General features: G+C 34.7%; 2 protein-coding genes across 2 annotated transcripts; one reads left to right on the forward strand and one right to left on the reverse strand.

The window, feature by feature from the left end:
- The first annotated feature begins 1,165 nt into the window (after window positions 1–1,165).
- Window positions 1,166–19,027, forward strand: LOC130813458 (putative calcium-transporting ATPase 11, plasma membrane-type). The gene is made up of 7 exons (XM_057679294.1): window positions 1,166–1,604; window positions 13,801–13,852; window positions 13,929–15,850; window positions 15,937–16,092; window positions 16,450–16,621; window positions 16,703–17,001; window positions 17,926–19,027. Exons 1-7 carry the CDS (start codon window positions 1,440–1,442, stop codon window positions 18,229–18,231), a joined length of 3,072 nt encoding a protein of 1,023 aa, XP_057535277.1. The 5' UTR covers window positions 1,166–1,439; the 3' UTR covers window positions 18,232–19,027.
- A 17-nt stretch (window positions 19,028–19,044) lies between these two features.
- LOC130813463 (UDP-URONIC ACID TRANSPORTER 1-like) lies at window positions 19,045–24,270 on the reverse strand. Its single transcript, XM_057679298.1, has 4 exons — window positions 23,339–24,270; window positions 21,658–21,761; window positions 20,627–20,855; window positions 19,045–19,904 (listed from the first exon to the last, which is right to left on the reverse strand). Exons 1-4 carry the CDS (start codon window positions 23,780–23,782, stop codon window positions 19,758–19,760), a joined length of 924 nt encoding a protein of 307 aa, XP_057535281.1. The 5' UTR covers window positions 23,783–24,270; the 3' UTR covers window positions 19,045–19,757.
- Between the last annotated feature and the right edge of the window lie 878 nt (window positions 24,271–25,148).

The raw sequence follows: 25,148 nt of genomic DNA on the forward strand, positions 1-25,148 counted from the left end.
TTTATGCTTACATGGCGATATTTTGCCAAGTCCATTTTTTAATACTATGCTATATTAAGCACTCATACACCCTAAATTAAGCATTAAATATTGATTGAGAATTTGAGATATTAACTCACTGAAGAACTACTGATTGCTATTGTTAGTCCTTGATTAATGCAATAATATGGTAATTAAATAATAAATCATTTGATTTTCATTCAAGAATTTTATTTTGATTTATATGATTTTGCATTCATCGATGTAAAAATATGGTATACAATATTGATTGAAATATTAATATTTCAATGAATTACTAATTTATCTTGCCTTGATTGATATAATAATATGGTAAATAATACATCATTTGATTTTTATTCAAAATATTTCGATTTATATAATTCTGCATTGATAGATGCAAAAATGTGGTATATAATAAACCATATGATTTCGATCCAAAAAATAATATTTTGATTTCCATGAAATTGTCTTGGTTAATGGAATATTATTGATTTACAAATTTATATAGTTCTGCCTTGATTGATGTAATATTATGGTAACTAATCAAAGCCTTAAATTTATGCTAAAAAAAATGTTAATTTCTCTTGTCTTTGTGTATTGCTATAACTATTAATAAGATTGAAGGACAATCATAAATGCACGTTCGTTTGTTCCTACCTGAGCATGTTTTTAGTCAAAGACAATTTTATATTGTTTCTAAAGTGAGTAGCAAACAAAGTTCAAAAACCTGTTATATGTGATCAGAATAGTGAAATAAGTTATTGCACTCATTATGTTGTATATAAAGAGGTTTTTCAAAACCTTTAAATGTTATTTAACATTATATTTTGAGTTACTTTATTGGAGTATATATTATCTATATTTTATTTCTTAAAGATTTTACGTAAGTCAATTATATAACTTGAATAATTATTCACATTTAATTATCTGTTATGTAATTAGTGCAATATTATAATAGTGATAACTGTATTTGAATGAAAATATGTAAATTTGATAACTATAATACGTAATTGGATCATAAATGTAAATTTATATTCTTTATATAAATTCATAGCACATGTTTCTACACTAATTTATATATAAAATGAAAAAAATAGTTCTTTTATAAAATTAAAGAAAAATATAAATAATATTCAAAATTTAAAATTAAATAAATTTAATAGGACATATTAAAAAAAGTACAATAAATATGATGGTATAAATTGAGAGTATAAATGATATGAATATATGATATGGTAGAGTGAAACTGAAACCCCATTCCCGTTTGTCCATTTCTCCTCCAAATTCCATTTCATCGACTGACGCACACAATACTGAGTATACGATAACGATTCAAGCAGCGAAAAACTGAAAGCCGCCATTAAAACAGAGCTCTAAAGCTCTTAACCTAACTCTTTTTCCATCTTTTCAAAGAATAAATTATTCTATAATAAGCTTTAATGGAGGAGAAGCTGTTAAAGGATTTCAATTTGCCGCCGAATCCGCCGGAAGAAGCTCTATTACGATGGAGGAATGCCGTCGGATTACTCATTCGTAATCGCCGCCGTCGATTCCGCTATGTTGCTGATCTTAAAAAACGCTCTCAAGCTGCAAAAACTATTCAGGTACTTTTGCCCTTTTTTTTTTTTTTTTAAGTTTTCCTGTCTTTAATGGCGCACTAACTGGCTGACATTTCAATATATTTTTGTCTGATTCGTAATAGCACTACTATAAGAAAGGAGTATTGGTTTACGAAATATTGATTTTGTAATGTTATTCTTATTTGGAATATTTTATCTTACAGAAATTTGATAAATATTTTTAATATATATTTAGAAGATAAAATATATTTATGTGAGTACCATTTACACGTGTATTCCATGTTTAGCTTTTAATGACTATTCATTTTCACATAAATCATCATCACTTCAATTATTTTACGTTTTGTATCATCAGCTGATTTAACTTTTTTTAATGAATTTATTATCAATCAATTATTCATGCTTAATTATTCAATTTTAATTTTAATACTAGTGGACAGTTACTCGTTGATTAATTAAATTGAAATAGACCGGTTAATTGAACCTATCATACAAGTATTAATAGACACTTTACTTAATTGTAGTTCATGTTGAGTTTAAATTTTTGATTGAATCTAAGATTCTATAAAAAGTTTGTGGTAGATAATTTGTTGGTGATATGATACAATTTTTGGTCTTTGGCCATGGTTGTTTGAAAACTTCAACTCCATTATGCGCCTAACTAAAAACCAAAAAAAAAGCTCTAAGAAACTAGCTTGAAGTTAATTTTGAACCTCAAATTCTATTAATGCGATGCCTTGATATTATTTTGAAATTAATATTGATTCGAATTTATAAAGGAGGGAAATTTGTGCCAGTTTACTCTTTAGTTGTTGGATCGTATTTTTGCCGCTTGGGTTCTTTTGTCGAGTCTTGACTTGGAGGAAAGATAATTGACAAATGAAACTTATGCACACCAAAAAGGATAAACATAGACGATAAACATATCATTGCCCATAATCTAATACTCCATTCTATTCAGCGATGTCTCATTTGCTTTATTCATTCTATTCAATGCACTTATTTGATTCTTAATTTTTCTATTGTATAATTAAAAATTATAGAAAGTTAATATAAATAATCCTTGCATTGAAACGAATCAAACAAGATCCCACTATGTTATGACTTATAGATTAATAATAAAATAAAATTAAGAGTAAGAAATAAATAGTATTTAAAAAGTAAATGAGACACTTATGAAGAATATGAGAGAGTATAATTTCTCATCTGAGTTAAGATTAAAATTTTGACATAATTCTTGTCTTCAAAACAAATCTTGGCCTTCCCATGATATCTTGGTTTTTGAAGTAGGTGTATATTGTTCTAAATTCGGTGATTTTCAACTCATCTTTAAAAAAAGTTAGAAGAATTTTATTAGTTTTAAGCTTTTTTTCCCACCTCCCCTTTACTTCTTCCCTTTCTTTACCAGTGATTTTTTCCAAAAGTCACCACTTTCTTTATTGTTTTGTCTCAAAAGGTAAATTCCCTACCTTTGGGTGTTGGGACTTGGGACCAAGTAGGATGTGCAAGTGGGATTTGAAAAATATCAACATTTTTAACATTTTATTTATTTTATTGGGTATTTCTATTTAGAGGACAACATTGCTCCATTTAGCATCCCCTCTTTTCACTTCTATCTCTTGTTGTTGTCCTCTTGAGTGTGACGGGTCACCTTTGTTACCTCCATCTACCCATCTAGGTACCCACTATTATGGGAGTTAGGATCTTCTCCATTACTTAAAATGTAATAGGGAATTCATTACTCAATTTAATGAATATAATTATTTGATGGAGTTTTAATAGAAAAATTTTGACATTTTATTTTTTATTCTAAAATATGTATCAAAATTCTAGTATGAATAATAGAAAAAAATATTAAAGAGGATCCTAATACATGTCACGGTGATTAGTGATGACTGATGACCCATTATTTTTCCTATCTTACTCGAGCATAAAAAAGACTGCGCAGTGCACTGCACTATTTTTATATTTAGGCCGCGTAATGTTTGGTGAGGGGGTAGTTGGTTTATTTTCGCCAAGTCTACACAATATTAATATAATGTACGGATATTATGAAGATATTTTTTCTCCTTGCAGGTGATCTAGTAGTATACTAAGTATTGATGTGTTGCTATCATTTATCATCAACTGCTTACTTAGATTCCTCTATGATGGTTCTTGTAAATTTATGAACTTTTATCACAATGATAAGATGTGAACTTTTAATTCCCAAAAACTTAAGTGGAAGCCACGTAATAACTTAGGGTGATAACATACTACTATTATAGATTTATGTAGTAATATATTGCAACTCAAAAATTTCTAATCAATAACGGTGATTTGTAAATCATTATAAAAGAACAAAAAGAATAATATATAAAAATAAACAAAATTAAAAAAAATAAATTAAAATAACAAAACTTTCACTCTATCACAACCTACCACATAATGGTGATTTATTATTCTCACAAATAATTGTTATTTATTAAGACTTTCTCTATTGTAACTTTTTCGTGTTTTTATGGGAGTTTTTTATTTTTGTTTTTATTTTTTGAAATTAAAGGAGATTACTTTTTCATTTCATTCAAAATAATTGATTGGATGAAAGAAGGATAATCTTTCATCCATATCATACAACAGCCAAAGTCAATAGAACTACGAGCAAACATATGTGCTGCTTTGTTACAGTCTTTGGAAACAAAAGAAAATGTACAAGATACAAAATCATTAATAAAATTTTTACAACGATTGATAATAACTCCAAACTCGGAAATATCAGTTTTAGAATTTTTCATAGCTTGAACAACTCTTTGTGCGTCTAGCTCAAAAGATATATACTTCACTCCATTATCAATAGCCCATCTCATTGCAAATTCCAAAGCTTTTGCTTTTGAAGTGCTTGAATTACCACCTCCAAAATAAACATCTAATATTGCTGCTTGCACTTCACCCATATGATTTCTACGGACACCACCCCAACCAAACATATTAGTTTCCTTAAAACTTGCAGCATCCACATTAAACTTCCACTTGTTGGGATCCAGAGCATTCCAAGAATTAACTTTCACACCATGTGACTTCTTCGATACGTTGTATTTATCATTGACAAACCACCATTCTTGAACATAAGCTTGTACCTGTGAAAAAAGATACTAGATATCCACTGAATTATTATTCCAAACTCTATCATTTCTAGCATTCCAAAGGAGCTAAGCAAAACAAACATACAACGCAACTTTTCTACTGTCACAAGCATATAATATAGCACGTATCCAGTCTCGAAAAGAACTAACATTAAGGAAATCTATAGGTAAAACAAGATTTGTACGAGCCCAAGCCTCTTTAGCAAACACACAATCTCTGATTACATGAAGTATATTTTCTGTTTCATTGGCACAAAGCTCACAAAAGTCAGACCCCAAATTAATTCTTTTCTTAATAGCATCTTTTGTAGGAATCACGTCCCTGCTACCCTCCATACAAAACCACGAACCACCCCAGGAACTTGTAAGTTCCAAATTCTTATCCAAAAATCATCATCATTAAAATTGTTTTTCCATCCATCATTCCTTAACTCCACAGCTACCCAACACTCCGATTTGACCGTATATAATCCATTAGTAGTGAAACCCCAAATCAATTGATCATTAACTCGATTATTCTCCAAGGGAATTGTACTGATTAAATCCCTATCTTCCTTATCAAATAACTGCTCTAATATCTCTATGCTCCACCTTCTCCTTCCTCTTTCCTCTATAATTAAATCACTAACTCTAAGATCCCTAAACTCCTCAATAATCGGTGAATGGACTTTCATATCTCTTCTCTTTGGAATCCACTTATCATTCCAAACTCTAACCTCCCTTCCTAACCCTATTCTCCACTCGCATTCCTTCTAAAACACTTCTAGCTCTTAATATACCTCTCCAAACAAAACTAGCATTACTACTAATACCCACCTCCCAAAAGGATAGATTTGCTAAATATTTAGCTTTAAAAACTCTAGCAATAAGATAATTAGGAGAAGACAATATACGCCAACCCTGCTTAGCCAAAAGAGCAAGATTGAATTCATGCAGCAAACAGAATCCCATACCACCAAATTTTTTGGAGATACATAGGTTCTCCGATGAAATCCATTTTAATTCTTTATCCCTAGACAATGTCCACCAAAAGGCGTTCATCATCCTCTGAGTCTCCTCACATAGGCTTTTAGGTAGTAAAAAAACACTCATAGCGTAGGTTTGCATTGACTGAACAACAAATTTTAATAAAATTTCCTTCCCGGACCTCAATAACAATTTAGCCTTCCATCCTTTAATTGTATTCCATACTCGCTCTCTCCAATATGCAAAGACTTCCTTTTTCTTTCTCCCCTCAAAAGAAAGTAAGCCTAAGTATTTGCTATCACTCTCCTTTTCCTGAACCTCTAAAATATCCTTAACCTCTTGCTTAATGTTCTCACTCGCTCTAGGGCTGAAAGAGATCGATGATTTATCAAAATTTATCACTTGTCCAAAAGCATTAGAGTAGGATACAAGAACATCCTTTAGCTTTTGAGCCTCTAACCCCGTAGCATTACAGAACATCAAGCTGTCATCAGCAAAGAGTAAATATGAAATACTAGGAGCGGCTCCAACAACTTTAATGCGATTCAAATCGCTTAACCTTTTACTTCTTCTTAACAAACTCGTTAACCCTTCCGCACATATAATAAATAAATAAGGAGACAGTGGATCCCCTTGTCTCAAGCCCCTATTCGGAATAATCGGACCTACTAAATTACCATTTACACAAACATTTAAACTAACAGTTGTTACACACCTCATGAAAAAATTTATCCAATGCACTGGAAAGCCCATTCTTCTCATAACACCCTCCAAAAAATCCCATTTCCACTCGATCATAAGCCTTGCTCACATCGAGCTTTACCGCCATAGTCCCATTGTTTTCACTTTTATGTATTCTCAAGCAATGCAAAGTTTCATAAGCCACAAGTATATTATTTGTAATGAGTCTCCTAGGATTGAAAGCACTTTGTTGATCAGAAATTAAAGAATGCAACAACAGCTTAATTCTATTAGCGAGACACTTAGACATGATTTTATATACCACATTTCATAAGCTAATAGGTCTCAAATTAGTCATGCGCTCTGGATTTGTGCATTTAGGGATCAAAGCAATATTAGTAACATTAAATTCCTTCGGCATGACACCATGATTAAGGAAGTTTAAACAACACTCAATTATATCATTACCAACAATATGCCAAAAGTTTTGAAAAAAGGAAGGAGACATACCATCTGAACCTGACACCTTATTTGGGTGCATTTGAAAAGGAGCAGCTTTAACCTCTTCACTCGTGAAATCTCGTGAGAGAATCTCAATATCTTGCTCCCCAAGAGTGGTCTCAATGGCATCGAAGACATCATCCATATTCCTATCACCTACCGACTTGAAAAGATTTTTAAAATAATCCATCACAATCTGCTCCATATTGTGTGAATCTTCTTGCATATATCCTTTTGAGTCACGTAACCCAATCAACCTGTTCTTCCTTCTTCGCATACTCGCCTTTTGATGAAAATATCGGGTGTTTCGATCATTATCCCTCACTACTATATCCCTCGATCTTCTTCTCCAAAACATACTTTGTTCTTGAAGAAGCTTATGAACAAGAGCACATTGATCTCGATACTCATTGAGATCACGTTGTTCCTTCGGGATATTGTGTAATTTTTTTAGCTTAAGCTGCTCCTCTTCAAGTTTTCTTCTTAAATCACCAAAGATTGAATCACTTCAACGTATTGCATTCATTCCAAAAATCAATAATAATTTTGGATTTCTAACATGCACTTAACTTTCCTTAGTTGGAGTTGTCAAACTAATTCTTGTGATGATTTTAATTTATTTGGAGTGTACTTGTTATGTTGAGCAACATAATTAATCAAGTCCCAAAATTATACTTATTCTTAAAATAACAAAATTTATAAGTTTGTGGAAATACATTTTCTTAGTTTCCGATTTTTGTTGATTTATACAAGTGATGATTTTTCTTAGTCTTACAGATAGAATACCCATTTTATAATGATCTTAGTTTATAGAAGGATTCATTTAAAAAAAATGTTTTACATGAACAAGTTCTAACAAAATATAGTCGAAGAAAGAAATGAACATAACTTACTTTATACTTGGTGGATTTCTTCAAGTTTGATGTCTATGGAAAGCTCTTGAAATGAAGATTGTTTTTATGGGAGATTTGAGTTTATAAACATAAATTTTCAGAAGTTTTAGATAGGTTTTTGAAGAAGATTTGATGAGAAAAGAAGGTGTTTTAGTAGTTGAAAGTTTGAAGGATTCTAGTGTTTTTTCATGGATAAACTTGGGAGCAATGTGTTGGGGATTATGGCTGAATAATTGTTCAGAAAATAGAGTGTTTTTGCTTCAAATATTTGCCTCTTGCATGCTTGTAATGATGCACAAGCTTCGGTAGAACAAAAGGGGTTTGGGTAGTGTGATTGGCTTGAGTGTGTAAGTGGACAAGGAGCTACTAAGGGGATTGGGGACAGCCATATTGGCTGCTGTTTGGGGTTGATTTGGGGTGCTTTTTGTCCTCAATTTGGTCTATTATGGTGTAAGAAAGGTTTATCTAAGATAGTTTAAAGTTTGGCTAAAAATTGTTGTACATGTAACAAGTTATGTAACTTGTACTTCATGTTTAAAATCACTTGTATACGTGTATGAAATTAATTTACTCCTATCATGGTTAAATAGTATGCTCGGGTAATAATTAAAATTTTCTCGAACTATTATGGGTAGTTGCTCAACTTTAAGTTTTACTTCCAAAGTTTACGTTACTTATTACAATTCATAATCACGTATCGAATTAACAAGTTTCTAATCATCGTAGAAATTTTTCAAATTACTACCATCATTAATTAAATTATAATTAGTAACGAACAAATATATAAAAAAAAATTAGGCGCTAAAAACGACTAATGAAATCTCATAATAATGCAACTGTTTCGCATAACCTGCCAAATTCTCAACAAAGCAATTCCTTCCTTCCATCTCTTCAATCAACTAACAGACTTCTTGATAACTCTTTAGGTCGCTCAAGAATGGTGTCAGATTGACTAGATGACCCCTGATTAGACTGCTCCACCTCCTCCCTAGAGTTAGGAGAAGATGGAACAACCTCAGGTTTAGAAGTACCCGATACTGGAACTTCAACATCATCATCAATAAATTGCACTCGAATTAAATCAGCAACGGATGACTGACGTACCTCAAGCACCCCATCTGTTAGTAGCAAGTTCTCCCCTTCCTTCCCTAAATCAGAAGACTCCGAGCTCTTCTTGGAATACATGGTGCTTTCATCGAAAGTAACATCCCTACTAAGAATGACTCGACCCTCCGAAGGTAAATAGATCCTAAACCCCTTCATACCATCACCGTATCCAACAAAACACCCCATCTTGGCTCGTGGATCCAGCTTACCCTCTCTAACATGATAATAAGCAACATAACCAAAGATCTTCAAATTAGAGAAATTAGGCAACTTACCACTCCAAATCTCAAACGGGATTTTGAAGTCAATTCCCGAATGAGGACCCCTATTGATGATATAACAAGATGTCATCATAGCTTCACTCCAATACTTCCTCCCAAGCCCTACATTAGAGAGCATTTATCGAACTCTCTCAAGCAATGTCTGATTAACCCGCTCTGCAACACCGTTCTGTTGTGGTGTCATCCTGACGGTATGTTGCCGACCAATACCCTCATCTGCGCAGACCTGATTAAACTCCTCTTTGCAAAACTCTAGCACATTGTCTGTTCGTAACTTCTTGATCTTTCTACCCTGTCGATTCTTCACCAAAGCTTTTCATTGCTTAAAAGCTTTGAAGCCCTCATCCTTTGACTTTAGCAACTTGAGCCATGTGTATCGGAACTTGTCATCTACAAATGACACAAAATAGCAGAAACCTCCCATACCTTCAACTCTAGATGGACCCCAACAATCTGAATGGATATAATCGAGCACATCATCAGTAATGTGAGCACCCTTGTTGGACTTTGACCCGTGTTTCTTCTCAAACACACAATCTCACAAATTCAAGGTTGGCAACCTTGATCCCGGATAGTAGACCCCTCTTAGACAATAGTTGCATACCCTTCTCCCTCATATGACCAAGCCTCATGTGCCAAATCTTGGTCATCTGCTGGTGAGACACCGATGCGCAAACCGCAAAACTAGACAGTGTAATAGCCTCAAAGACATAGAGGGTGTTCCTCTTGATACCCTTGAGTACCAACTCCGAACCTCTATAAATGGATAGCTCCCCATCCGAAAACACTCCATTGTACCCTAAATCATCCAAGGTATTCAATGAAATCAGATTCTTCCCCAAAGCAGGGACATGCTGCACCCTAGTCAATGTCAACTTTCTCCCATCACAAGTCCTCAATCTCATGGAGCCAATACCCGTAATCTTACATGGTGCATTGTTACCTACAATGACAGTCCCCCCATTGCAAGACTCATACGCATCAAACCAGTCTCGACGCGGACTCATATGGAACGAACACCCCGAATCCAGAACCTAATCATCAAAAAGATCCCTAGACTTAGCAGAATTCACTAATGCCAAGTCTTCCCCCGAATTATAGTTCTCCTTCGGTTTTTCCTTCAACTATAGCAACTTGGGACTTACCCTTCCTCACTGGACAATTATCCCCCCAGTTCCTTACAGTAATAACAGGTCTTCCCCCAGTCTTACTAGATCCCTCATTGCCGTTTCTAGCACCCAACCCAGTATTGTTACCTTTGTTAAACCCCTTTTTATTTTTCGACTTCCGAGACTTAACTAACAACCCACTGCTACTCTCCTTGTTATCACCTATAGCTTTCTGACGAAGTTCCCTAGTATGAAGTGCTATTTTCACTTCTTCTAAGGTTAGTGAGTCTTTATCAAAAACAAAAGACTCAACAAAATTCTCATAGCTAGACGGTAGAGACACAAGTAAAATCAACGCAACATCCTCATCATCTATCTTAACATCTAAATCACGCAAATCCTGTAAAATAGAGTTAAGCTTCTCCAGATGATCCCGTAAGGGAGTACTCGACTACATTCGGAGGCTAAACAATCGCTAACTTCAGCAATAATTTGTTAGTCAACGACTTAGTCATATATAATGACTCCAATTTCAGCCTTAATTCCGCCGTCGTAGCCTGATCAGCGACCTCCGTGATGATATGATCATCCAAACTTAGCAAAATGGTAGAATGAGTCTTTTCCTCCATTACTGTTAATTGCCTGTCAGTTAGTCCGTCTTCCGACTCCGCAGTAGTACTCTTTGGAGCCAACGGATGCCAGATTTGCTGTTGTTTCAATAGAGTTTTCATCTTTATTTGCCACAGCCTGAAGCTATTTTTCCTGGTAAATTTCTCAATTCTTATTGTAGAATCTCGAACTATTGTTTCAATCAAAAACTCTCCAAGGACTAAAACCTGAGCTCTTGATGCCAATTGTTGTACGACAGCGGAAGCAAGATCGATGAACAATAATGAAACAATAAAGAAATTCAATGCAAACAATAAGAAAATGACACAAGAGATTTAACGTGGTTCACTATCAATGTGATAGCTACGTCCACCAGCACCGAATTCGAATAATTTCACTATGATCGCAAAAATTTTACAAGATGAATAAAGACACTCTCACAAATAATAATGGCTCTCTCTTATGATCTCTCTATTTGTGAATAATGAACCCTAGTACTAATAAGAGGAGGTATATATATAATAAAACCAAAATAAAAGAACACTTGGGCTCCAAGTATTACACAAATAACCGTCCAAAGTAGTAGTAACCGTCAAAAAACACAAAAAAGGGCAAACCCGCAAAAACCGCCTTGAAGCTTGCGGGCCGCTCCCCCCACTCGCTAGCCGTGACTGCACCGAAACTCCAAAACAGTAGCTTTTGTCAAGAATCTCGCGGGTTGTTCATTATGTCGTGAGCCGCGACTTTCCTATTCTCCAAAATAGAAACTTTTCATCAAATACTCGCGCCCCGCGAGTTCATTCGCGATCCGTGACTCCATGATTCACCTTTTCCATGATAAGGACTCGATTCGAGTCAGCATTATCAACAGAGGGAGTAATTTAAACCTTTATGTAAGGATTGTATGAATCAAAATGATTAATAGTTTCCATTGTTCCAGTGTTTCAATCACATGTAGACCTTTCCAGCATGGTCAATGGAATTTCACTATGTGTCTAAACTAAAAGAAAAATTGAATTTCAAGAAAGAATTGGATTCATTCCTTGTAGTAAGGAATATGGAAGCTCAACCTAAGAGAATTCATGTTTTAGAGAGATCATAGTAAAATTGAATCCTATATTTAACATACACAACATTATAACATAATTCTGCTAGTTAATATATGTTCAATAGAGCAGGTTTTGTGTTTCCTCCTCTTAGCTTGCTCATTTCAGAAGAGGTTTTGTGTTTCCTCCTCTTAGCTTGCTCATTTCAGAAGAGCATTCACCTGATTTTAGATTTCATTTACATAGTGGCATGCTGCCTTCAATATCTTGTCTGAACTTGGACATGATGCCTTGTATTTTGTACAAGTCTTGGAAAAAACATCTTAAGGTGTATCAAGAGTAGAACCATATCTATGTTGTGAATTGAACACACAAAAGCAAGATAAATTGAAAGGAAATACTTCAAAAAACAAAGACAACGGCTATTGTGTTCTTGAGCAAACAACAAAAACAAAAATAGAAAAGGAAGAAACGTGATTTACGATATCTTAGGATACCACTTCAATCATTAATTGTATTTCAATAGGTATTATACAAATTACAAATGAATAGAACACTTGCAAACACTAACTATGTGTTGCTACTCAACCTCAAACACCGTCATTGGTGTTTGCTCACATTCTCTGTACCTCTTTTGTATTTCCACTCCCTCACAGGGTTTTGGGAACTCAACAATAGCATTAACAAGCTCACAACATGATCTACCTTGTCCCTCACTGAACAACAATGGAGAATCTTCAACTAGTTTCTCCCCTTTAATGGTAGTGCTCCCTTCTCACTCTTCTTTTGTAGTTGATTATGACAAGACTCATTTGAGATAGATAGAAGTATAGAGTAAAAGAGGCACGAGTTTAGTAAAATAGAACACTAGTTCCCGAAACATCTAGCTGACTTCCTTTCATGCCTCATTATCTAAGGGAACCTTAATGACTATGTTTTGATGCAACAAGTAAAAATTATTTATACATTCATATAGAAGTGTACAAAATTGTTATAGAACAAATGAAAAAACTCACCCTAAAGACTAGCCTAGTAGGTGAAAGGACCCATTTATTATATAAACACCACATTAGTTGCCCATACATCCAATGTGGGACAAAGTCCAATAATCTTGTAATGGTCTCAAACTCGTTGTTCGCGCGCTCACGGCTGGCTTAATCCAAGTCACCACTCCAAGTTCGATTCTCGTTGTTCACGGCAACGTTGGTCACAATTGGCTTAACCTAGGCCACCACTTCGAGTCGGCCTTGATACCACAGTTATAGAATAAACAAGAGAACTCACAAAGTCCCATTTCCTTGTAATGGCTTCAAATTCATTCCATTACATATATTCATGGTAAACACTATCTGTTTAAGAACTCCTAAGCAAGACTTTTAAAGAGATTAGGTTTGCAGGCTAATAATAAGGAGAACAATAATTGAGTGTTGAATCAGTGACTCTTCTCTTTAGTATCTCCTGATTAGATGCAACAAAAGAATCATAGTAAACCCTTGGTGTACATTATGATAACAAATAGTAACATAATAGAACATTGAATTTTAGACTGAACTAGCCTAATACTAAAGAATTTCATCTTGAGTGGTATTTGCAGTTCAAATTGTATTGTTCAGACATGAATACCTCTATATTCTACAGACATTACCCGAACTACTAAATGACAAATGTAACTGTTATGCCTAATTGCCTTTGGACCTCCTAAACAATGTTTATTGTACCTGACACTGTTTATTGTACTTGACATTATTTTAATAGAAGTTGATATTTTTGTCAACTGGTTTATATGAAAATTTATTTGTTTTGACTCTTCACTTCTCTATGGCTCCATCATCCCATGTTCCTGGAGTTAAACTTATCAAGATCATCTTACTTGTCTTATCTTTTGTTTCCCCATCTATTTTACAGGATTTACGTGTTGCATTGATGGTACATAAAGCAGCAATTTGTTTTAGTGAAGGTAAGGAGCTTTGGTGTTCTATTATATTGTCTGCATTCATTTCTCTGATTTTCTTTATATAAAATGAATTTTACAGCTGGTAGGATTGAACATAAGCTTTCAAAGGAAACTCAAGAAGCAGGTTTTGGTATTGAAGCTGATGAATTGGCATCAATTGTTCGTGGCCATGATATAAAAGGCTTAAATACGCATGGAGGCATAGAAGGAATCCTGGGAAAAGTATCCACGCAACTCGCAGATGGGATCCCATCAAGTGATTTGTCTCGAAGACAAAAAATCTATGGAGTCAACAGATATACAGAGAAGCCTCCTAGAGGATTTTGGACGTTTGTCTGGGAAGCATTACAAGACTTGACGTTAATAATTCTAATGGTGTGTGCTGTAGTTTCAGTAGGAATAGGAATTGCTACAGAAGGTCTGCCAAGCGGCATGTATGATGGGTTGGGAATTTTACTAAGTATATTTTTGGTTGTCATGGTAACAGCTGTAAGTGACTATAAACAGTCATTGCAATTTATAGATCTGGACAAAGAGAAAAAAAAGGTTTTTGTTCAGGTGACAAGGGATGGCTATAGACAAAAAGTATCCATATATGATTTAGTAGTTGGAGATATCGTAAATTTGTCTACAGGAGATATAGTTCCTGCTGATGGCATATTTGTGTCTGGTTATAACTTGTTGATTGATGAGTCGAGCCTAACAGGGGAGAGTGAGCCACTTCATATAGATCATGAAAGGCCATTTCTTCTAGCTGGAACGAAAGTACAGGACGGATCAGCTATAATGCTCGTAGCTGCTGTTGGTATGAAGACTGAATGGGGTAAATTGATGGAGACCCTGAATGAGGGGGGGCATGATGAGACTCCTTTGCAGGTGAAGCTAAATGGAGTTGCTACTATTATTGGAAAAATCGGACTAGTGTTTGCAGTACTAACATTTTTAGTGTTAGCAATTAGATTTTTGGTTGATAAAGCAGTTCATCATGAGTTTACGCACTGGTCTTCAGAAGATGCATTGAAGTTCTTAGACTACTTTGCCACTGCTGTAACAATAATTGTAGTCGCTGTGCCTGAGGGACTTCCATTAGCAGTAACACTAAGTCTTGCCTTTGCAATGAAGAAACTGATGAATGACAAGGCACTGGTAAGGAATCTTTCTGCTTGTGAAACTATGGGTTCTGCCTCTTCTATCTGCACTGATAAGACTGGGACACTTACTACGAACCATATGATAGTTCACAAGATTTGGGTATCTGGCAAAAATATAGAGTTGAAAGGAAAATATTTGAAATCAGAAGTGTCTGAGAGTACTTTGACCATCCTTTTACAAGTAATCTTCTTAAATACTAGTGCTGAAGTGGTGAAGGATCAAGATGGAAAGACTTCCATTTTAGGACAGCCAACGGAATCAGCATTGCTTGAACTTGGATTGCTCCTGGAGAATGATTTTAGCGACTTCCGCCAGCGATACCAGATCCAAAATGTGGAGCCTTTCAATTCTGTTAGAAAGAAAATGTCTGTTCTTGTGGCTTTACCAGAAGATGGAAAGCGAGCCTTTTGCAAGGGTGCATCAGAAATAGTTTTAGGCTTGTGCAATAGAATGATTGATTGCAATGACAATACTGTTGATCTTTCTGAAGAGCACTTGATATCTATATCTAATGTCATTGATGGTTTTGCCAATGAAGCTTTAAGAACTTTGTGCTTGGCTTTCAGAGACTTGGATAATGGATATGATGAAAATAGAATTCCTGAAAACGGCTATACATTAGTGGCAGTTGTCGGAATCAAGGATCCAGTTCGTCCTGGGGTCACAGATGCAGTTCAGACTTGTTTAGCTGCTGGAATCAACGTGCGTATGGTCACAGGTGATAACATTAATACAGCCAAGGCCATAGCTAGAGAGTGTGGAATACTGACTGATGGCCTTGCCATAGAAGGATCAGAGATTCGTAGTAAAACTCCAGAAGAGATGAAAGGCAGCATTTCAAGAATCCAGGTCTGTTATCACTTTATTTCTGCTAATACCTTTACAAGTAAAAAGTATCGGAACATTTTTAATTTAATTTTCTTTTTATAAATTAGGTTATGGCTCGATCTCTGCCATCAGACAAGCACATAGTTGTGAGGAACCTGAGAACACTTGGAGAAGTGGTTGCTGTAACCGGTGATGGGACCAATGATGCACCTGCCTTGCATGAGTCTGATATAGGACTTGCTATGGGAATTGCAGGAACAGAGGTTTGTCAGTTATATCATTTTTTTGTGACGTGCCTGTCTTCTGTTTAGAAATTGGAAGCCAACCAATCAGTTCTTTTTGACTCATTTTTGTCTGAGTTTAGATCTCATCTACAATGATATACCCGATTTCCATGATGCCTTTACTTCTATGCTTTTGCCTTTCTTTACAGTTGTAATATGTTTCTGATAAAGGATTACACAGGCCTGCAGTTATTAAAGCTTCATAGTGAATTTCGAAATGAATTGATCACTTATTCTCCCCTTCCTTTCTTTTCTAATCCTCTCAACCAAAAGTCATTGCTAGTATCGAGTGTAATTTTAGACTCTTCACTTTTTCACCCCATAAGTTGTCTACAGGTTGCAAAGGAAAGTGCAGACATTATAATCATGGATGATAATTTCACCACCATTGTGAATGTAGTCAAATGGGGGAGAGCTGTTTACGTGAACATTCAAAAGTTTGTACAGTTCCAATTGACTGTCAACATCGTTGCACTAATGATCAATTTTGTTTCTGCCTGCGTTGCTGGTTAGTTCCTGAGTTATATGTAATTTGCAATTGCAACACCTCTTTATACCTTTCATGGACATAACTTTTGGAAACTTGTAGGATCTGCTCCATTGACGGCTGTGCAGTTGTTGTGGGTTAACATGATTATGGATACGCTTGGTGCCTTAGCCCTGGCTACAGAACCACCTACTGATGAGCTCATGAAAAGAACTCCTGTTAAGAGAAATGCTAATTTTATCAGCAAGCCAATGTGGAGAAATATCCTTGGCCACAGTGCATATCAGTTCACTGTCCTCGCTGTTCTGACCTTTGATGGAAAGCGGATACTTGGACTTAATGGCTCAGATAGTCAGGCTGTTCTGAATACAGTTATATTCAACTCTTTTGTGTTCTGCCAGGTTTCTTCCTGCTTTCCCTCTTCTTATCTGTATCATACATTTTTTCTTCCATTGTTCTCGGTTTGTTATGAATATCCCCGCTTAGCTCATACTAAAAAGGAAATTATTGTTCAGCTTCCCGAAACTGTTCAGAAATTGCATCTTGTGGTTGCGAGGTTCATGTTGTCAGTCCATATTCAACGCGATAATTTTAAATGGACTGCTATAGCATCCATGAAAAAAAGAAACTGGAATTCAATATGACATCATGTAATAGTGCAATTAAGCGTTGATAGAATGATGTTTGTGACACTAAGCATGCTGTCAAATGATGAAAATTTTGAAATGTGTCAAGGAATAGTCTCAAAATTAAAAGTTGCAGAGTTGCATTCCTGAAGTGTATATTTTGCATTCACCAAAAAACTATATTTATAGACTTTCCCTTTCCTTGTGCATGAAGTAGACCAAAAATATTCGTTAAAGGAGAAAAACACGCATACCTGGTTGAGTCTGTACCAAGTTGCCAACCTTGTGCCAATTCAGTACCAACTCTCTTGGCGTAGGCTCTGCCTACTCCTTAATATTGCTCACCTTTTTAGGTTCTTGCACCTAGTAGGTGCCCATTTTGTCTACCTAGAATTAAAACTTACCATTGTTTGTGAATGTATGCACTCCTATCTCCATGTCTCAAATTATCATAATACTCAAGGGACCGTTCACAATATGCTTCAAACTCCAACAAGAAAACTTAAGTTTGTGATTCAGACTAGAGGTATACTCACATTGTCTGGACTTGATAGGAAAAAAGGTGCTCAAAGAGGAAAAGCATATTGTTTCTGTTGCAAATGGCAATACTTGTAACATAGCTTATCAGAGATGAAATTTCAGTAGCTAAAACTAAATTCGTAAACTCACATTGTGTTTTCTTTGCCCTCTCCTCACCAGGTGTTCAACGAAATCAACAGTCGTCAAATAGAGAAAATAAATGTGTTCCACGGCATGCTCAGCAGCTGGATATTCATTGGCGTGGTGGCTTCCACTGTTGCATTTCAAGCAGTAATAGTCGAGTTTTTTGGTACTTTTGCAAGTACTGTACCCTTAAGCTGGCAGCTTTGGTTGATCAGCATTCTGATCGGAGCAATTGGCGTGCCTCTTGCTGTCATCCTGAAGTGCATTCCTGTTGAGCGAAGTACTTCTCTACAACAACACAATGGGTATGATGCCCTGCCTAGTGGTCCAAACCAGGTCTAAAAATATTCTGATGGTGCCAACTCCGATCTGAAACTTCAGTTTTGCCAAGAAATCTGTGAGCCAGAATACTGCCTGAAGTATCCTCGAAAGTTGCTTCAATTCCACATATTTTCTCGTACGGATTAACACTCTCACCAATAACTCAGGTGCTGATCATTTTATAAAATCGTCTTCATAAATACACTGCCATGAGAGACTCATGAAATGAGTTCTTTCATTTATCAATATAATTAATGACTCAACTTTATAGCACTTCTGATATTGGTGTGAGTACATCAGTACGTGAAAAAATGTGGAATGGAAGCAACTTTCGAGGATATTTGAAGCAGTTTCTGGGTCATTTCTTTCTTGGCGAAACGAAGTTATACATGATCCTTGTTGTCTAATAAGAGTTGGTGCCGCTACAGCCATTAACGAAAACTGGCAAGGCCAGAATGCGTTCGTTCCTTCTAACTCTGAGAAACCACCAGGTAAAAACTTAAATGCGGATTCTGACACTAATAATCTCTTCTATGTTGCCATTAATGCAAGTTTTTGCTAACTGCTGATCACTTTAGTATAGACAAATAATTAGGTGCAATGAGTTCAAGCTTGTATTTGCAAAAACAATATGATTTGGTTAAATGTTTTTAACATATCTTGTTTAGATAATTTTATCTACGTCTTGTTATATGAGATTGCATCATTTTTTTGTCGAAGTTAAGAATATTGGGTACGATGATGATGATATACATGCATGTTTGAGATATTACATAATTACAATAAAAAAATGAAGCTTTTTGTTGATATGGAGTTATATACTTAATGTCGAATATTTTTTTCGTTTATTACTTGAAAATTAAGTTAAAAACTTATTTGTAAGATCTTACAATCTTACTGATTCATTTGATCCTACAATCTAATCAATTTGAAGCAAAATCTCAATCCTAGTAACCTTTATATCAACAAAGATACTTTATTTAACCAAATCCATTTTGCGCAAAAGTTTAAGGGAAAGAAAGAGCATCATAAAGAATCTTAACACTCGTCTATGTATGACAGGTTTGTTGGAACTCGAACTCATAACCTTTTGGTCCAGACGTAACACTTTACTACTTGAACTCCCATTTGATCCTTCTTGCTAGATGGACATAACTTCACCCACTTTTATTGAAAAGAAGAGCAAACAATAAACACATCAAATGCACATGAATACATATAGCAATAAAAACCCTATAACCTCTTCAATAATTTCCAAATCTAATCCTTCCAATCAACAAATAAACTACACAAGATCATTGAATCATCTGTTTTGAATTCTTTCCATCTCTATATATATCTGATACCTCTATCGACATAAGCGATCCATTGTGACAAAGATATGCCGATCCACTGTAACAAAGAAATGCGGGTAAGGTACATTAAGGGGAGAGAATGCAATACTAGTATACTTACCTACAAACGCCTAGCTAATCCGTTCTTTCTAGAAAACGAAAACAAAAATTGATCGTTTGTAAAGGAGAACACAAATTGAATGAAAGAATCTACTACTTGTATCTCCGCTTCGCCTCTCCATAAGCAACTACTCCGAGAACAGTCATTGAATAACCACCAATACCAATCACGGTAACAGGGTTTCGGAAAATAAGTATCGAGATAACAACAGCTACAGCGCCCTTTGCATTGCCCAATACCTAGAGGACAATAATGACATTAATTAGAGAAAGCCTAATAACCAAGAGATAACACCAATATCATGATTTATAAGGGATCCTTAAACTTATCTTAAACATGGCCTTAAACTTTATACAAGTGCATTTTGAAACCCAATAAATATAACAAAGTTCTTAATTAAAAGGGTTTCATGGTGATACTATCTCTATTGGGCTGACCAATGTACATTTAGTGTGCTAAAGTGATTACATACAATTTCAAAGAGATCAATTAGACTAATAGGCTAATTATATGGACCCGTCTTATGGTGAGACGATCTCATACAAGACAAGCTGAATAAATATATATATTCAACAATAACATAATGCATATTGGAAAGTTCAAAGTTATCGTCCTAAGCGATTAAATATACTTTGTATGTAACCATTGTAAATCTTTTTTACTTTAAGAACTAAGACTAAGTTAACATATAAATATATGCATTAAGCAACGAATGTTATTTTGATGGGGCCAGAAATATATAGTTCTTTGAATTCCGATAATAATGGAGTATATTAGAATGACTCATTAAATCATGCACTTTATGTGAAGTTGCGATGATGTTTGCTACCAAAGGTCAATCGGAAACGTTTTTTTATCACTAACAAGGATAAGGTTGCATACATCTTGCCCCCCTAATAAGAGCCACTTAATGACATTAAGTTAATGGAGTGCTAAACTGAAAAGCAGCAAAATATCAAACCTGGAGAGTAAGAGCACTAGTATATTTGGTCACCAAGAAGTTTGATAAATTGGCTGAATAGGCCATTATTGAGTTCAATATAAGAAGTATCCACATGAATTTATGCTCGATCCCGAGAGAAACAAAGACTTCTAGTACATTAGGCTCCATTATAAATACAGCAGGAACTAAGGCGACAACTGCAATTGGGGCCATATATAGCATCAAGTTCATTGAGTTTAACTTTTCCCTGTACAAAGTGAGATATTAGAGTGTAAATACATCCAAACAGAAAAATGCTACTAACCATCAGTTTGCACCTGGGATGTAGTAATATTAAGCCAATAGGGAAGAATACATAAAGACGGTAATATTCCATTGAAAAGGTGCTTTTCAACCTGTATTAGTTTTATTAATGACCCAAATTTAGAATATTACGAAGATAAGGTTACGTTCATCTAATACCCCAAACCCTGCCAAGCAAGAAGCTACATGGATAAGGCTACGTACGTGATAGTGTCATGTGATTTGCTAATTGGCTCGCGAATCGGAATCGAAAAAAGCGAATTATGGTCGATTTTAGGCTTTTTCTAAACCAATTTTAGTGAATCGTGAATCCAAAAGGAGAACTAACTAGCGAATTATGTTTCACTGATAAGTGATATAAACTAAACCAAAAAATGCTTTTAGTCATGCTCACGATGCGTCAATGAACTACTCTTTGATGATCTAAAACTCGAAATGTAAAATAAATCAAAGAATGCGACATAAAAGTGGTAATAGCACCATAACATGTACTGCTCATTTCTTGACTTATGACGTTCCATGGTTCTGTTGTGTCATGTGCCATTAGCCCTGACCATGCTTCTTATTTTTGTCCCTGCCATTCCTGCTTACGTTCAAGTATTTCTATCAAGGCTCTTCACTTCATAAACTATATGTATACACGTGTGGCCTAGGTTTCATAGCATGTTCGGTAAATTTTGTTTCTGGGATTACTGCCCATCGACCTCTTTGACAAAATAGATGAGCAAAAAGAAGCAGAAACTCACCCTTCATTAGAAAGTAAGATGCCCTGGAGAACAGATTTGAACGCCCTTGCTGCAGTCGCGCTAATGCACATAATAAATCCATACAAATGAAAACTCGGCTCCCCCTATCAAAATACAGAAGTAGGGGTTTTAACATATAAGTCCGCTAATTTATAAATAATGATAGCTAAATGGAAAATGTGAAAAGTCGGCGTTAGTTTTAATTTTAGTGTATGTCCTTTGACGAAGCAAAGCACAAGCAGAATCTCTCCCCAAAAGATAAACATAGGCCATAGCTGACATTTTTCTGTTTTGCCATCTTGCAACAAATATTAGTACAAAAGTTTTTGTTGGAAATACTTCACATGTGAGAAAGATCTCACATCACTAAATTAGTGGGTTGTGGACTTGTATATAATGTTTGGTAGGTAATCCTACTAATAACATATGGTTTTCGGAAAGAGTGAACCTTATCAAGTTTGTATGCAAGTCCATGCTCATTACCGTGGGTGTGTCCACATGATTGGGCCCATGGGGAGATTATATGACGAATTGTCACGGCCTAACATTGGCTTTATCAGTTTTAATTAAGGAGCCAAGCTGATTGATAAGAATTATCCTTAAAGATTTATATGCCCATGATCACACATCGGCTTTCCATATGAATGCACAAATGCTACTTATAATCTAACTTTGTTCATTAGCTATACAAAAAGTCCCACTTCAATATTTTTCTTCGTTCAAAGTCAATATTGGTGAAGATAATTGAATAGTAGTTAGTTTAAAATACAAGAACAAATAGGGTTGATTTTGCAACAAAACAAGCTACCAAACAAGCAATTGCCAACCAGTAATTAGTTTCGGCAATTTGCCAATACTAATATTTGCCAGCAACCCCAACAATCGACTAAAGAAAAAATCCCAAGAACATCATCAATAGACAACAATCACTTTTCTTTGTAAACAAAATTGAAGAAAAACCATGTACATTGCACAATGATTGGTCATCAAAAGCAATATAAGTAAAGACTAATCAAATACACCAATTCTCAAATGAGACGGTGTTTCACAGTGAGATGATCTCTATTGGATTGGCCCATTGTACACTTACTGCCTTAAAGGTGATCACTTATAACCCTAGATCGCTTATAGTTTTACGGTAATCACTTCTTATAGTGTTAGAGTGATCACTTACAATCTTAAAGGGATCAATTAGAGAAATGAGCTAATTATATGGGTCGTCGTCTCATACAAAACTTGCCGGATAAAACATCAAGCACTTCTATTACTCAATATCATGCTCACTATCTTGATTAACCCCCATCCTCCCTAATTAAATATAATTCGAGTTTTCTCGAAATTTCAGCAATGCTAATATGCTATATAAACAAAGGGAATATTCACATTCCAAAAGATCACATATCCCAAATTTATAGAAGTATAACCAAACATAAACAAAGAATTTCAGATCTGAGTTTTCTTTTACCAGACTCTACAGCAAACTAAAGGGTTCAAATCAGATCAATAAACAAAAACAACAAAATATATCATAAAAAAATAAAGATTAAACACATTGAAAAAGCAATTTAGGAGGGAAAACATCATAAACAAATAGCAATAAACAAAATAAACAAAACATTATAAAAACATACTGAAATATAGCAATATAATGTGAAAAATGAGGATCGAATTAGAAGATTACCCCACTGGCAATGATAACACCTCCTACAACAGGCACAAGACAAGCATAAGTAACCCAAGCTTCCCTTTTGAAGGTCATCAAATATGCAAACAATGCAGTGAAAAACGGTGTCGTTGCACCCACAGCTTGATTGAAAGAAACAGGAAGATATCTCAAAGAAATATTACCACCCACAACAGACCCACAAAAAACAATGCTTAAAGTTGCAATCTTTAGGAATTGTGACCTTGATTTAACCCTTTGTAAAGGCACAATCTTGAGAAAAACAATTGAAATATAACTAAGAAATGCACAAGCTGACATATGACACATTGTAAGGAAAATTGGGAACCCAAATCCATAATTTGAGAGTAAAAGTTTGTTCAATAATAAAACCCCAATATTTGATGAATACCATAATATGATCAATGATCCTACAAAGATTGATTCTTTTTTCAATGACATAGTTTTTTCTTTGAAATGGTTTTTTTTTCTTTTTTTTTTTTGTTTTTTGTGATGATTTGTGGATCTGAATGTATGAATTTTAGGGGGGATGAGGGGTAAATGAAGCTCTTACTGGAGCGTCGATGGAAACTGGATCAGGGTTATTGATAGTTTAAGGATTTAAGCAAGTGTATCAAACTTAAAAAGTGTGTGGGTTAATTATAATGATTTTGTGGTATTAAAAAGGCAATCTTTTTTTAATGTTTGATATTGAAAGGAGAAGAGAGGGATGTTTTTTTTTTTTCGGGTTTCCTGGGATGTGTTGGGACTTGGGATGTTACAGGTGGTGGGAAGATGATTTGAAGATTATAGAAAGTGTGTTGTTTGTGTTTTTGGTGAGAATGTTCTATTCATTCTCATAACATCCACTCTAAATGAGTTAACATTTCGATCTGATCTTATCCCGATTGGAGTTAGTATAGTATAGCTTTTTTCAAGTTGGGTTTTTGATAGGATTTTCATCTAGCACTTTTCTATCTTTTCTCTAGCACTTTTCTATCTTTTCTATCTTTGGCTTAATCAATAAACTAAAAAAAGAGTTATAATTTGAAAATCAAGTCTTATTTCAATTGGAGTAAGTACTGCTTTTTTTCAGGTAATAATCATGAGTTTGATTCTCAAATCTCACGTAACTCTATTATTCCTCCGTTCTACCTTGTATTAAAAAAAGTTACCATTCACTAAAAACATCAACAATTAAAAGGGTTACTTTTCATCAACAACATATCAGTGATTTTATCTACTAATTTAACTAGTTAATTTTGAATATGCTGGTGGAAACAACTTGTTATATATATATTAATTGATTCATAACAAGTTGTTTGAACAAGTTAATTTACCAAATACTAGTATTAGATGGTTCGACAACTCAACCATTAATTTTTATATAAAAATATACCGAAATTGTCCAACATACTATTTTGACAAAAACCCTCAAAATCTTTTTTTCATGTGGGAGTATATAGTTTTAACTTTATAATTTAAACTTGTGTGCAATTTAGTGATAATAGTGATTAAAAATATGTTTTGATATACGGGTTTTAAAAAGTAAGTAAAAAGAAACATGTTCAACTCTTGTCGAATAATTTTTTTTTTCACAAACATATCTTCACAAGATGCCTTCAATGGAAACTTTTGCTCCAAACACCGCCAACGATTACCAAATTCTCACTTAAGTGCACACTAAATTACAATTTCTATAATACCATCGCTGAAAGTTTGAATGCGTCTGAAATATTGAATTGCTCACATTGTCAACAATTTTACAACTATTAAAAATATTAGTGATTGCACTTTCAAATTATCTTGAAAAAAATAGTTTAAATTT

The sequence above is a fragment of the Amaranthus tricolor genome, chromosome 1, assembly GCF_026212465.1.
Source record: "Amaranthus tricolor cultivar Red isolate AtriRed21 chromosome 1, ASM2621246v1, whole genome shotgun sequence".
NCBI classification, from domain to species: domain Eukaryota; kingdom Viridiplantae; phylum Streptophyta; class Magnoliopsida; order Caryophyllales; family Amaranthaceae; genus Amaranthus; species Amaranthus tricolor.